This window comes from Cucurbita pepo, chromosome LG11 (assembly GCF_002806865.2).
Source record: "Cucurbita pepo subsp. pepo cultivar mu-cu-16 chromosome LG11, ASM280686v2, whole genome shotgun sequence".
Classification (NCBI taxonomy): Eukaryota; Viridiplantae; Streptophyta; class Magnoliopsida; order Cucurbitales; family Cucurbitaceae; genus Cucurbita; species Cucurbita pepo.
The window spans coordinates 7,964,069-7,977,790 of record NC_036648.1 but is presented as its reverse complement, the minus strand read 5'-3'; the positions used below and the strand labels follow the sequence as shown (position 1 = coordinate 7,977,790).

The 13,722-nt window shown below is 36.3% G+C and overlaps 2 protein-coding genes across 3 annotated transcripts; both read left to right on the top strand.

Annotated features, from left to right (window-relative positions):
* Nucleotides 1–449: 449 nt before the first annotated feature.
* LOC111805143 (mevalonate kinase-like) lies at nt 450–4,899 on the top strand. 2 transcript variants are annotated; one of them, XM_023690057.1, is made up of 5 exons: nt 450–614; nt 1,916–2,156; nt 2,240–2,493; nt 3,659–4,069; nt 4,678–4,899. In XM_023690057.1, exons 1-5 carry the CDS (start codon nt 482–484, stop codon nt 4,794–4,796), a joined length of 1,158 nt encoding a protein of 385 aa, XP_023545825.1. In that variant the 5' UTR covers nt 450–481; the 3' UTR covers nt 4,797–4,899. The 2 variants fall into 2 exon arrangements, with proteins under 2 accessions (XP_023545825.1, XP_023545824.1); XM_023690056.1 differs by lacking the exon at nt 4,678–4,899 and having other exon boundaries at nt 3,659–4,227.
* Nucleotides 4,900–8,153: 3,254 nt separating this feature from the next.
* Nucleotides 8,154–12,369, top strand: LOC111804813 (uncharacterized GPI-anchored protein At3g06035). The gene is made up of 3 exons (XM_023689610.1): nt 8,154–8,266; nt 9,584–10,050; nt 12,325–12,369. Exons 1-3 carry the CDS (start codon nt 8,185–8,187, stop codon nt 12,367–12,369), a joined length of 594 nt encoding a protein of 197 aa, XP_023545378.1. The 5' UTR covers nt 8,154–8,184.
* The last annotated feature ends 1,353 nt before the right edge of the window (nt 12,370–13,722 follow it).

Here is a 13,722-nt window from a genome sequence, read left to right as displayed (position 1 = left end):
TCCATTCGAGTATTTCGGTAGCTCTTTTCACTTGAATCTCTCAAGTTGTTTGTTGAAACTTTCAACTTTTTATTCGATTATCGGTTGACTACGTATTAACATTCCTCTCATTGAGAGGGGCTGCTTACCAAACCCATCAGACACAAATAGGGAAATGACTGATTCGGATTCTGAGGCAATATATCTGTTAGGGTTGTTCATGGGTCGAGTCGGGTTGTGTTGTGGTTGTGTTGCATTAAAACATTTGTAGACTTCACTTAATGTTCGGTTAAAAAATTAAAGATATTAACGAAACTTTATACTCTTTAAAGGAAGCAGTATTTTGGCATTTTGTGGAAGCTCGTGTTGGGCTGGAAAGTCACATGAAACACGAGGAATAAACAAAGCCTTTTGGTTTCAATGATTAACGAATCAGTGTGGGGGACAGTGCAGAGGCACCCCAGAAAGGCTAGAAGCTTTTGTCGAACTTCATTACAAAATAATGGAAGTTAAAGCCAGAGCTCCTGGGAAAATCATACTGGCCGGTGAACACGCCGTCGTCCATGGTTCCACCGCCGTCGCTGCTTCCGTCAACCTCTACACTACTGCTTCAGTTCGATTGCCATGTTCTTCAGGTGCTCATTCTATCTCTCTCACTCTCATTTGAGGTTGACTTTTATTTGGGTGTTTGGAACTGAAGCGTATGATATGGAAGGTGAATTTGAAGAGTATTAGTTTCCTTCATGTGCCTGTTCTAATTGCTTGATTCCCATTTGAATTTTGATGATATTTCTATGTCATTTTTATGGGTTGTTATTAACGCTTCCTTTGGTAGATATTAAATCTCGGTTAGGTATCATATTTGACCCTCTGGTATGATATTTAATCTTCCATTAAGGTTTGGTATAGGTATCGTATTCAGATCCTTGTATGATATTCAACTTTCTATTACGATTTATCATAGGTATCATATTTGACCCTTGTATGATATTAAGTCTTCGATTACGATTTACCATAGGTATCATATTTGACCTTGTATGATATTTAGCCTTTCATTTTGGTTTACCATAGACATCATTGACCTTGTATGATATTTAGCCTTCCATTACAGTTTACCATAAGTATCATATTTGATCTGGTATGATATTCAGTCTAGCTACGATTTACCATGGTATCATATTTGACCCTTGTATGATATTTAACCTTCCATTACGGTTTACCATATCATATTTGACCCATTGTATGATATTTAGTCTTCCATTACGGTTTACCATAGGTATCATATTTGACCATTTATGATATTTAGCCTTCCATTATGGTTTATCATAGGCATCATATTTGACCCTTCATGATATTTAGCCTTCCATTACGATTTACTATAGACATTATATTTGACCCTTATGATATTCCGCCTTCCATTACGGTTTATCATAGGTATCATATTTGACCCTTGTATCGTATTTGGCCTTCCATTATGCTTTACCATAGACATCATATTTGACCCTTTATGATATCCAGCCTTCCATTACGATTTAGCATAGGTATCATATTTGACATTTGTATCATATTTAGCCTTCCATTATGGTTTACCATATGTATCATATTCGACCTTATATGATATTTAGTCTTCCATTACGGTTTACCATATGTATCATATTTGACCCCTGTTTGATATTTAGTCTTCCATTATAGTTTACCATAGGTATCGTATTTGACCCTTGTATGATATTTATCCTTCCATACCATAGGTATCGTAAAAGACAAATATTTTGTATCCATTTATTGTTCTTTTCATTTCCTTTGTAACTTATTTGATTCTGTAAATGATTATAAAGAGAGAATTTTCACCACCGTTTAAGTACGGTGATTTTAGCAAATATTCTCACCCTCGAGTCTTTCCCCACACTTTTCCTCATCAAATTACATTTCTTATCAGACGAGGATGATATTGTGAAACTCCAACTGAAGGACCTAGCACTTGAGTTTGCATGGCCAGTTAGTAGAATCAAGGAGGCTTTGGGTGGATTCGTTGGTCCCATCTCGACACCCACATCATGCCCTGCTGAGTGCTTGAAAGCAATTGCATCTCTTGTTGAGTATCAAAACATTCCGGAGGCTAAAATTAAGCTTGCCTCTGGAGTGTCAGCATTCCTTTGGCTCTATTCTTCCATTCTAAGGTTTGTATTTCATTCATGAAAGGTTTGAAAGATTTTAACTTGTTCATCCTCCATTTCACTTATTATGCTCTCTTGTCTTTCAGATTTGTGCCTGTTGATGTAGCCATCACGTCTGAGCTTCCTCTTGGATCAGGCTTGGGCTCATCTGCTGCATTTTGTGTTGCCATTTCAGCTGCTCTGCTTGCTTTATCAGGCTCTGTGAATGTCGATCAGGAGCACTGTGGATGGATGGTATGTAAAGAAGATGAGCTAGTTTTGTTGAACAAGTGGGCCTTTGAGGGTGAAAAGATAATCCATGGGAAACCTTCTGGAATTGACAATACTGTGAGCACATATGGTATGCAAAATCCATTTTCTTCTTATCGTAATCCTCTCAGTTTGAGATCCCACGTCGGTTGCAGAGGGAAACGAAGTATTCCTTGTAAGCGTGTGGAAATCTCTCTCTAGTAGATGCGTTTTAAAACCGTGAAGCTGACGGCGATGCGTAACGGGTCAAAGTAGACAATATCTGCTAGCGGTGGGCTTGGGCCGTTACAAATGACATTAAAGTCAAACACCGAGTGGTGTGCTAGCGAGGACGCTGGACCCTCAAGGGGGGTGGGGATTGTAAGATCTCATATCAGTTGGAGAGGCGAACGAAGCATTCCTTAGAAGAGTGTGGAAACCTCTCTCTAGTAAATGCGTTTTAAAACCGTGAGGCTGACGGCGATATGTAACGGATCAAAGTAAATAATATCTGCTAGTGGTAAGCTTTGACTATTACGAATAGTATCAGAGCTAGACATAGGGCGATGTGCCAGAGAGGACGCTGGACCCACGAGGGGGGTGGATTGTGAGATCCCATATCGGTTGGAAGGGGGAACCAAGCATTCCTTATAAGGGTGTCGAAACCTCTCCCTAGTGGATGCGTTTTAGAATCGTGAGGCTGACGGCAAAACGTAACGGGTCAAAGCGGACAATATTTGTCAACGGTGGGTTTGGGCTGTTACAAATGGTATCAGAGCCAGACACTGGACGGTGTGCTAGCGAGAACGCTGGACCCTCAAGAGGGGTGGATTGTGGGATCCCAATCGGTTGGAGAGGGCAACAAACCATTTATAAGGGTGTGAAAACCTCTCCGTAGCAAACGCGTTTTAAAACCGTGAGGTTGACGGCGATACGTAACAGGTGACAGCAAACAATATCTACTAGCAGTAGATTTGGACTGTTACAAATGGTATCAGAGTCAGACACCAAGCAGTGTGCCAGCGAGGATGCTGGACCCCTAAAGGGAGTGGATTGTGAGATCCCACATCGGTTGGAGAGTGGAATGAAGCATTCCTTATAAGGGTGTGGAAACCTCTTTCTAGTAGACGCGTTTTAAACCGGGGAGGTTGACGGCGATACATAACGGGTCAAAACAGACAATATGTCTTAGCGGTAGGCTTGGGCTATTACATTTTCAAACCTCAATTCGTATTGATGTTCTTGTCTATCTCATACAAGAAAATCCCATGTATCAGGTAGCATGATCAAGTTCAAGTCAGGCAGTTTGGATCTCATTAAATCCAATATGCCATTGAAAATGCTTGTGACAAACACAAAGGTTGGAAGAAACACAAAGGCTTTAGTGGCTGGTGTTTCAGAAAGGGCCATCAGACATCCTGATGCAATGAGCTCTGTGTTCAATGCTGTCGATTCTATCAGCAAGGAGTTATCAATCCTTCTTCAGTCAGCTCATGACGACATGTCCCTAACTGAGAAGGAAGAACAGTTAGCAGAGTTGATGGAAATGAATCAAGGCTTACTTCAGTGTATGGGGGTAAGCCATGGTTCTATCGAAACCATCCTCCGGACGACGTCGAAATACGAGCTAGTTTCCAAATTGACAGGAGCTGGAGGTGGAGGCTGTGTTCTTACGCTGTTGCCTAACTGTATCCTTTTCCTGTCATGGAATCTTATGCCTTTGACTCTTCATATGCTCTTACTTCTATCGTTCATTGGTTCGTGGTTAATCCATATTTTCCCATCCTATCTAACGATTGCCATGATACCCTTATGATCAATTAATGGGACAAAGTCAGAAAATGTTCTTGTAAGATCCTACATCGGTTGGGGTTCGTTGAGCCTTAAAGGTGAGTGGATTGTGAGATCTCATATCGATTGGAGAGTAGAATGAAGCATTCTTTATAAGGGTGTTGAAACCTCTCCCTAGAAGACACATTTTGAAACCTTGAGAGAAACCCCAAAAAAAAAGATTCAAAAAAGACAATATCTATTAACGGTGGGCTTGGGTTGATACAGTTATTGCTCTATTATTAGCTCAGATAGCCATCGCGTTTATGTCTCCTTTTAATGACTCCCTTAAGAATTTACCTAGTCGTCTCCTTTTAATGACTCCCTTAAGAATTTACCTAGTCGAGTAATAATGGGAATGGGAAGGGAGAAGTTTCTAAATATTATCAGTTTTCTAACTGATACGTTTTCTTTAGATGCAATGACAGCATATTCTTTTATGCATTTTCTTAACTATGTGGAACAGTGCTTTCAGGGACCATTGTTGATGAAGTAATTGCAGAGCTTGAGTCATGTGGATTTGAATGCTTCATTGCTGGGATTGGAGGAAAAGGGGCCGAGATCTCGTTCCATGATTTAGCCTGAAAATTTTTCAAGCGATTCTTTGAACGAAACGAACTCTTTTCCTTTTGTTTCTTTCCTTTCACGAAGTCTAATAAGCTCTCATTACTTCAGACATGTCACTTGAAAAAGATTCCTTAAAATTATGGTTCACTTTCAGTAGACGTATTGAGTTGGTCTCGCTTTGATATTCACACACCTTAACAGTATATTTATCATTTGCGAGAGATAGCCGACGTGCAAAATAGAGAAAAGCAGTGCACATCAGTATGGTACTTACCCCTCTGGCTCAGGTTAAATATAACAAGTTTACTTGACCTCATATGTGGGTTATAATAGTGTATTTATAGGAGAATTGACAGAAAGTTAACTTTGAGCTCTCATAGACCCTAATGAATTTAGTCTTTTAGTAAATGATCAACTCGATGATTAGCCCGTCTTCGCTCGATTTCGTCAAGCACAATTTTACTCAAAGAAGATGAAATACATAAATGTCAACTAAAGTTAGACTACTCTAATTACTTTATAGTGTGATTCAAACTGAATTTCATATGATAGGCAACCTATTTGAATGACTGGAAAATTATCATTATGTATAATGATCTTGAAGGGTGCAAATATAATCCATATTATTTAAGGCCCGTTTGGAAGTAGAGGTAGCAATGGTAGCGATTCAATGTATCACGTCCAAATTTTTACGATTCATACATAGAAAGGTTTAGAAAGATCTTTCGAATTCTAAATCTTAGAGGTGTACATGAGTTGGATTGGGTTGGATTGGATTGAGAGAAAATTTTAGACCAACCTAAAATTTCGGGTTGGTTGGATTGGTATCTAACCCACTCTAACCTTACTCTTATAGAATTTTCGAGAAGACTAACAAAGGACAAAATTGTAAAGGATGAAAACAACTAAAGAGTTGTCTATCCAGCATCCTAAATTCCATTTACTCCATCAGGAATGGATGTATAAAGTTAAACAGGAACCTAATACCCTTCATGAATAAAGCAAATATTGCTACAACAAGCAAATTATAAAGCTATCAAAATGGGAGAAGAACCAAAAAAGATAAGTACCTTATATACCGGTTATTTCTGCTCAACTCTTCCTTGTCCAAACAAACCTGTTGCCAGCTCCTTGACCTTGCAGCAGAATCATGGCCTTGGCCTCCCAGAAACTTGGCTTCTTCCTCTGCAGCCTTGCCCATGTCTTGCTGCTATTGGCAGGCTTAGTGCATTGTGATGGTTATCTCTCTCTCCTTTAGTTCCACAGCACTATACACACACAAACACAAGAGTTTCGAACCTCCTAATCGGGGTTCGGTTAGAAATCACGACGCTCCATAATAGTTTGATATTGTCTATTTTAAGCATAAATTTTTATGGTTTTGCTTCTAGTTTCGCCGACCAAAAAGCCTCATATAAATGGAGATAATAGCCTCACTTTGGTCCGCTAATATGAGACTACTTCCCTTAATAATTCTCTCCATCGTGATGGGTCTGTTTGGCTGTCTGTAAACACACAAACAGTTCCATAGTTCCCATATCATTTTCTCAATGCTGCCTCACAAAAGCTTACACCCAATTATATCTATCATTTTGCAGTGAAGGAAGCGCTTTTCAAAGCCATGAACGGGTACAGAGAGTCAAGTAAACTTCCCTCCATGAAGAGGAACCCCAAAGCAGACTGCCTCGTCTCGCAAATGGCTTGGGAATTCGATGACCAGTCGACCATCATCAGCAAGTTCATCAGCGGCTCCACCATCTCTCCAAGCAACCTCACCCAACTACCCAGTCTCCCCGACTACCTATTGCAGTGTAAGATCGAGCTCAACAACACGAAAACGGATCTGATCTTGCCCCTCTACATCCCCAGCTTGGTGTTGAATCTTGTTCTCGATGGATGTACAGGTTCCCAAATGACCAAGTACTTGAGCAAACCTGAATTCACGTCGGTGGGAATTGGGTATTATCAACAATGGGCAGTGATCGCTTTGGGCACCGATTCGCCCCTCGGAAGCTTTAATTCTGCCGTGAATTTGTCTGATCTGGGCCTTAGATATTTTTACTTCGTGTCGTCCTTGTTGGTAGGGTTGTTTCTTCTCTCTGGTTGAGACCGTTGTGTGCTGGTTTCCATCTGAAACGACATGTCGGCATGGTTAGGAAAATTTGAAGGCGTGGTTGCACAATAATTGACTTCTTTTATTTTTATTAATTATGAAAATGTCCATGATTATCACTTTTTATTTTTTTTTATTTATTTTTGGATAAGAAAAGCATGCTTAATGGATGCGTTTATGTTTGGCTAGAATTTAGAAGTATTTTAATTGTTTTTTAAGAGTTACAGTAATATTTATATTAAAAAATTGAAATAAAAGACACTAGGTTAAATGTGTTCTTGGAATCTAATTACCAAAAATTAAATAGTTTTAAGAGTTTTTCAACTTTCTTTTTAATAAAATATAAAACAATTCACATAGTCAATTAAATAAGAATAGTACCTAAGTAAAGTTGATATATATCCTATTTTAATTTCTTTTCGAGTAGGAAATTCAAACTTCATTTTCACTTTTATTGTATTTAAAGAAAAGAATCTTCAATTTTGATATCTAACAACTCATCTTCAAATAAATATCTAACTACTCATCTTCTACTAACATATTAGGTATATAAAAAAGTTCCAACATAATTTTTAATGGGTCTTAGATTACAAAATGCGGCATCTTTTTATTCTTAGATTTTGAGTTTAGCTTTTAAATCTTAAATTTTTTATATTTTACACCTCTCCTCTTAAATAACGGTAACTTGTGTTAATTTTTTATTTTTGGTATTTGGTGTTAATATTTAATAAATTAAATTATTGAAAAGCTAACTCAAATGATTAAAATTGGACATTAGTGATTACTCAAGATAAATGAATAAGATATTAATGTGTATTGACCAAAAAGAAACTAAATTCAACGTCGCTACATTTTGAAAGTGAAGTGTAAGTAAAATTTGAAGATCAAACAGAAATAATACTCAAAATCTAAAGCTTAAAAGCTTAAAGATCAAACAACATCAAACAGAGACAACACTAAAAATCTAAGAATATATCAGGAAACAATACTCAAAATCTAAAGATAAGTACTTTGATCCTATTTGACATTGTTAAGGATTGGATAAGTGTTAAATACAAAAGCAAAAGAGAGGGGAAGGAGGTTCGAAAATTGGGATGGAAATGCATGGGAAGAGGGGCAGGTGGAAGAGGTTGGAAGAAGAAACGTGTCTTTTTAGGCTGTCAAAATTGCTCTTCCAAAAGGGCACCTGGAATGGCCACAACAAAACACCAACCCTATCTACACTCTGTTTTCTTTTATAAATAATAATAATTCCCCACACCCTCCAACTCTTCATTCATCCACTTCAACATAATGTCTTCTCCTTCTTACTTTTCTATCTTTGGCGTTTTCGCCATTGCCTTCCTCTTCTTCTCCTCTCCTGTTCTCTCCAAAGGTACTCTCTCTGTCTCTCTCTCTCTCTCCCCCTGCTTCTTCTTTTCCAGTTGTTTCTGTGCTTTGCATGTATATTTGAAACTACATACCTCTACCGTGAAATCTAATTCAAAGAACAGGGGACCAAAATTGGTACTTTTACCTAAATTTTTTTCCCTCGAAATCTNTTTTTTTTTTTTTTTTTTTTTTTTTTTTTTTTTTTTTTTTTTTTTTAATGGGAGGGAAAGGACTAATCCGAGGGTAGAATCTCAAAATGGATGAGTATTATCTCAAAGTCTATGGATGAGTATGATCTCAAAATCAATGGGTAGAATCTCTCACTTCTTTAATTCTTTTTGACTTAAAAACAACCCCCACTTGAGCTATTTGGTTGTTTTTATCCCCCATGTACATATTTGGTTCCTTTTTTTTTTTTTTTTCTTCGATTGAAGATAAGAGGACAGTTCAAATTTGAAGTGGCTATGTGGTATCAATTATCCTTCCAACATCGATATCGATAGTTGAATCCCAACTCCTAAGCTAGCGTTCTAGGAGAATCAGCCTCTGATTCAACACCTAAGCTAGCGTTCTAGGTGAATCAGCCTCTGATTCAACACCTAAGCTAGCGTTCTAGGAGAATCAGCTTCATTTGAGAGAAAAATTGAAGGCAGATATGACTAAAATATGTCTATTAAGAACTAAATTGAAAAGAAAAAAGAAACAAAATCTTAATGTAGGAAGATTTATTAGAATATTACACAACACCAGGAGGTGGATTTGAACCTCTAAAAAAAACACCATACCTAGGAGATGGATTTGAACTTGAAAGATTTCTTAGTTTAGGAAGATCTCTTAGAATATTACAACATACCTAGGAGGTGGATTTGATCTTGTAAAAAAAGACAAGAATAGGATTTTTGTGGCATATTATCGAATAGCTTTGTGTAACCCAAATTTCTAAGCAGGACAGTTTAATTAACAGATTGTTGTAAATTTGTATAAACATTGTAGAAACGTGCCTAGATAATTGTTTCCTTTTTTAATTTTAAATCATATCTGATTTAAAGAAACTGTTTTCTTAAAATCTGATCATGACTAGAGTTGAATTATGCATATAATTAGCACATTTTATTCCAAGGAATTCCCATACTTCCTATGCCTTGTTCTTTTGCACTTTCTTTTTTTATTTTTTTTATTTTTTTTTTATTTTTGTTAATTCTTACCTCGAGAAAATTTATCATCACCAATTTTTAAGAGATTGAACTAATTAGACAAATAAGAAATCGAAGGCACCTTATTAGTTGTGTAAAAAAGAAAAATACCAATCACCTGATTGCAGATGAAGAAGACAACCTTCTCCAAGGCCTAAACAGCTACCGACAAGCACAGAACCTCCCACCGCTCGCAAAGAACGCAAAAGCCGATTGTATTGCTGAGGAGATCGCGGATGACAACAAAGACCAACCCTGCGCTGTCACCACCGCCAAATCAAACGTGGTGCCAAGCCGCCCGTCGCAGATCACGAAGTTTATGGATTACGCCGAGAAATGCAAGGTGGACATCAACACCACCACGGACGCCATCGTGATGCCAGTATGCGTGCCAAAGCTGGTCCAGACTCTGCTTCTCGCGAACTACACGCACTCGCAGTACGCTAAGTATTTGAACGATTCGAGGTTCGTCGGCGCCGGTGTCGGCTCGGAGGACGACTGGATGGTGGTGGTTCTGACGACCGGAGCATCCGGCGGGAGCTTTGAAGGATCGGGAACGGAGTCGTTGATGGCTTCGGTTTGGGGATGCGTGGCANTTGGATAAGAAAAGCATGCTTAATGGATGCGTTTATGTTTGGCTAGAATTTAGAAGTATTTTAATTGTTTTTTAAGAGTTACAGTAATATTTATATTAAAAAATTGAAATAAAAGACACTAGGTTAAATGTGTTCTTGGAATCTAATTACCAAAAATTAAATAGTTTTAAGAGTTTTTCAACTTTCTTTTTAATAAAATATAAAACAATTCACATAGTCAATTAAATAAGAATAGTACCTAAGTAAAGTTGATATATATCCTATTTTAATTTCTTTTCGAGTAGGAAATTCAAACTTCATTTTCACTTTTATTGTATTTAAAGAAAAGAATCTTCAATTTTGATATCTAACAACTCATCTTCAAATAAATATCTAACTACTCATCTTCTACTAACATATTAGGTATATAAAAAAGTTCCAACATAATTTTTAATGGGTCTTAGATTACAAAATGCGGCATCTTTTTATTCTTAGATTTTGAGTTTAGCTTTTAAATCTTAAATTTTTTATATTTTACACCTCTCCTCTTAAATAACGGTAACTTGTGTTAATTTTTTATTTTTGGTATTTGGTGTTAATATTTAATAAATTAAATTATTGAAAAGCTAACTCAAATGATTAAAATTGGACATTAGTGATTACTCAAGATAAATGAATAAGATATTAATGTGTATTGACCAAAAAGAAACTAAATTCAACGTCGCTACATTTTGAAAGTGAAGTGTAAGTAAAATTTGAAGATCAAACAGAAATAATACTCAAAATCTAAAGCTTAAAAGCTTAAAGATCAAACAACATCAAACAGAGACAACACTAAAAATCTAAGAATATATCAGGAAACAATACTCAAAATCTAAAGATAAGTACTTTGATCCTATTTGACATTGTTAANTTTTTTTTTTTTTTTCTTCGATTGAAGATAAGAGGACAGTTCAAATTTGAAGTGGCTATGTGGTATCAATTATCCTTCCAACATCGATATCGATAGTTGAATCCCAACTCCTAAGCTAGCGTTCTAGGAGAATCAGCCTCTGATTCAACACCTAAGCTAGCGTTCTAGGTGAATCAGCCTCTGATTCAACACCTAAGCTAGCGTTCTAGGAGAATCAGCTTCATTTGAGAGAAAAATTGAAGGCAGATATGACTAAAATATGTCTATTAAGAACTAAATTGAAAAGAAAAAAGAAACAAAATCTTAATGTAGGAAGATTTATTAGAATATTACACAACACCAGGAGGTGGATTTGAACCTCTAAAAAAAACACCATACCTAGGAGATGGATTTGAACTTGAAAGATTTCTTAGTTTAGGAAGATCTCTTAGAATATTACAACATACCTAGGAGGTGGATTTGATCTTGTAAAAAAAGACAAGAATAGGATTTTTGTGGCATATTATCGAATAGCTTTGTGTAACCCAAATTTCTAAGCAGGACAGTTTAATTAACAGATTGTTGTAAATTTGTATAAACATTGTAGAAACGTGCCTAGATAATTGTTTCCTTTTTTAATTTTAAATCATATCTGATTTAAAGAAACTGTTTTCTTAAAATCTGATCATGACTAGAGTTGAATTATGCATATAATTAGCACATTTTATTCCAAGGAATTCCCATACTTCCTATGCCTTGTTCTTTTGCACTTTCTTTTTTTATTTTTTTTATTTTTTTTTTATTTTTGTTAATTCTTACCTCGAGAAAATTTATCATCACCAATTTTTAAGAGATTGAACTAATTAGACAAATAAGAAATCGAAGGCACCTTATTAGTTGTGTAAAAAAGAAAAATACCAATCACCTGATTGCAGATGAAGAAGACAACCTTCTCCAAGGCCTAAACAGCTACCGACAAGCACAGAACCTCCCACCGCTCGCAAAGAACGCAAAAGCCGATTGTATTGCTGAGGAGATCGCGGATGACAACAAAGACCAACCCTGCGCTGTCACCACCGCCAAATCAAACGTGGTGCCAAGCCGCCCGTCGCAGATCACGAAGTTTATGGATTACGCCGAGAAATGCAAGGTGGACATCAACACCACCACGGACGCCATCGTGATGCCAGTATGCGTGCCAAAGCTGGTCCAGACTCTGCTTCTCGCGAACTACACGCACTCGCAGTACGCTAAGTATTTGAACGATTCGAGGTTCGTCGGCGCCGGTGTCGGCTCGGAGGACGACTGGATGGTGGTGGTTCTGACGACCGGAGCATCCGGCGGGAGCTTTGAAGGATCGGGAACGGAGTCGTTGATGGCTTCGGTTTGGGGATGCGTGGCATTGGCTCTGTTAGGGCTTATGATCGGGAATTTTGTGAGATTGTAGAAAATGAGTTTGGATTTTGGCGCCAAAGTTCGTAGTTTCGTTTGCTTTTATAGGTTGGAATGTGTATGAACGACGTCGTATCATATCATTTTAATTGGACGGTTTTATCCTTTTTTAAGTATTTCATTATTTTTTTAAACACCAAATTTTAAAAGGAGATAACCTAATAGGACGAACTATGACGCTCGGACGTTCCTTTGCGTGGAATGAAACATTCTTTATAAGGGTATGAAACAACTTTTTTTCCGACAATGATACGTGATACGTACGGATAAAAATGGACAATATCGGCTAGCTATAGGATTGAGTTATATCTCTTTTTTAGTCTTTGAAGTGCTTCGGAGCATATGATTTAATAATTCGATTCGTGATTTTTTTTCATGGTCCGATCTTATGCAATACTCATTGCATAGGACGCCTACATGTGTCCACTAACATGACTTCACATGTACAGTTTAGTGATCGCCTCCACTCACATGTCTAGTTTGGTACTCACATGTCTAGTTTAATGAATACCAAGTGGGCTGCTTCTATAGTGTCTTCAACTTCATGATAGGTACTCAACTTCATGATAGGTACCCAACTTCATGATAGGTACTCAACTTCATGATAGGTACCCAACTTTATCCCTGTACTATAGATCATTTTGACTTAAAGTTTTACCGATCATTTTGACTATATATTTAAATTTTATCCATAATTATATTATAGTCAGAGGATTCTTAGTGACTATATATTTAATCCTCTTAGTGACTATATATTTAAACTTTATCCATAATTATATTATAGTCAGAGGGTTCTTAATGACTATATATTTAAACTATATCCATAATTATATTATAGTTAGAGTATTCTTAATTTGTTGGATAATTTATTAGAATTACTCTTAGTTTGTTGCATAGAATTAGATTAATGATGTTAAAATTCACTTTATTCAATAACCGTAAACCGTTACTGAATAATTATTAATAATAACTTTATTGAAAATACAATAACTTTATTGAAAATACAATATGTTTTTGTTTACTCACAATGAGTTACATAAAATTACAGTGGAATTTTTTAAATTAGGGCATCATGGACCCATGCATTTTAATTGGCCGGTTTTATCTTTAAAAATATTTTACCTTATTTTTAATGATTAAAAATATTTAAATTATAAAAATTTGTATAAATTCTAAATTATTATATAGTAAAATTTATCAACTTTTTTTTTATAGAGTGAACAGTTATTTTATAGACCAAAATATTATTATTATTAAATAATAAAATAATATATATTTTTATTTTTAAAGAATAACCTATAAAATGGAGCGACTAATAGGAGAAAAAAAATTATAATTTAATATAATG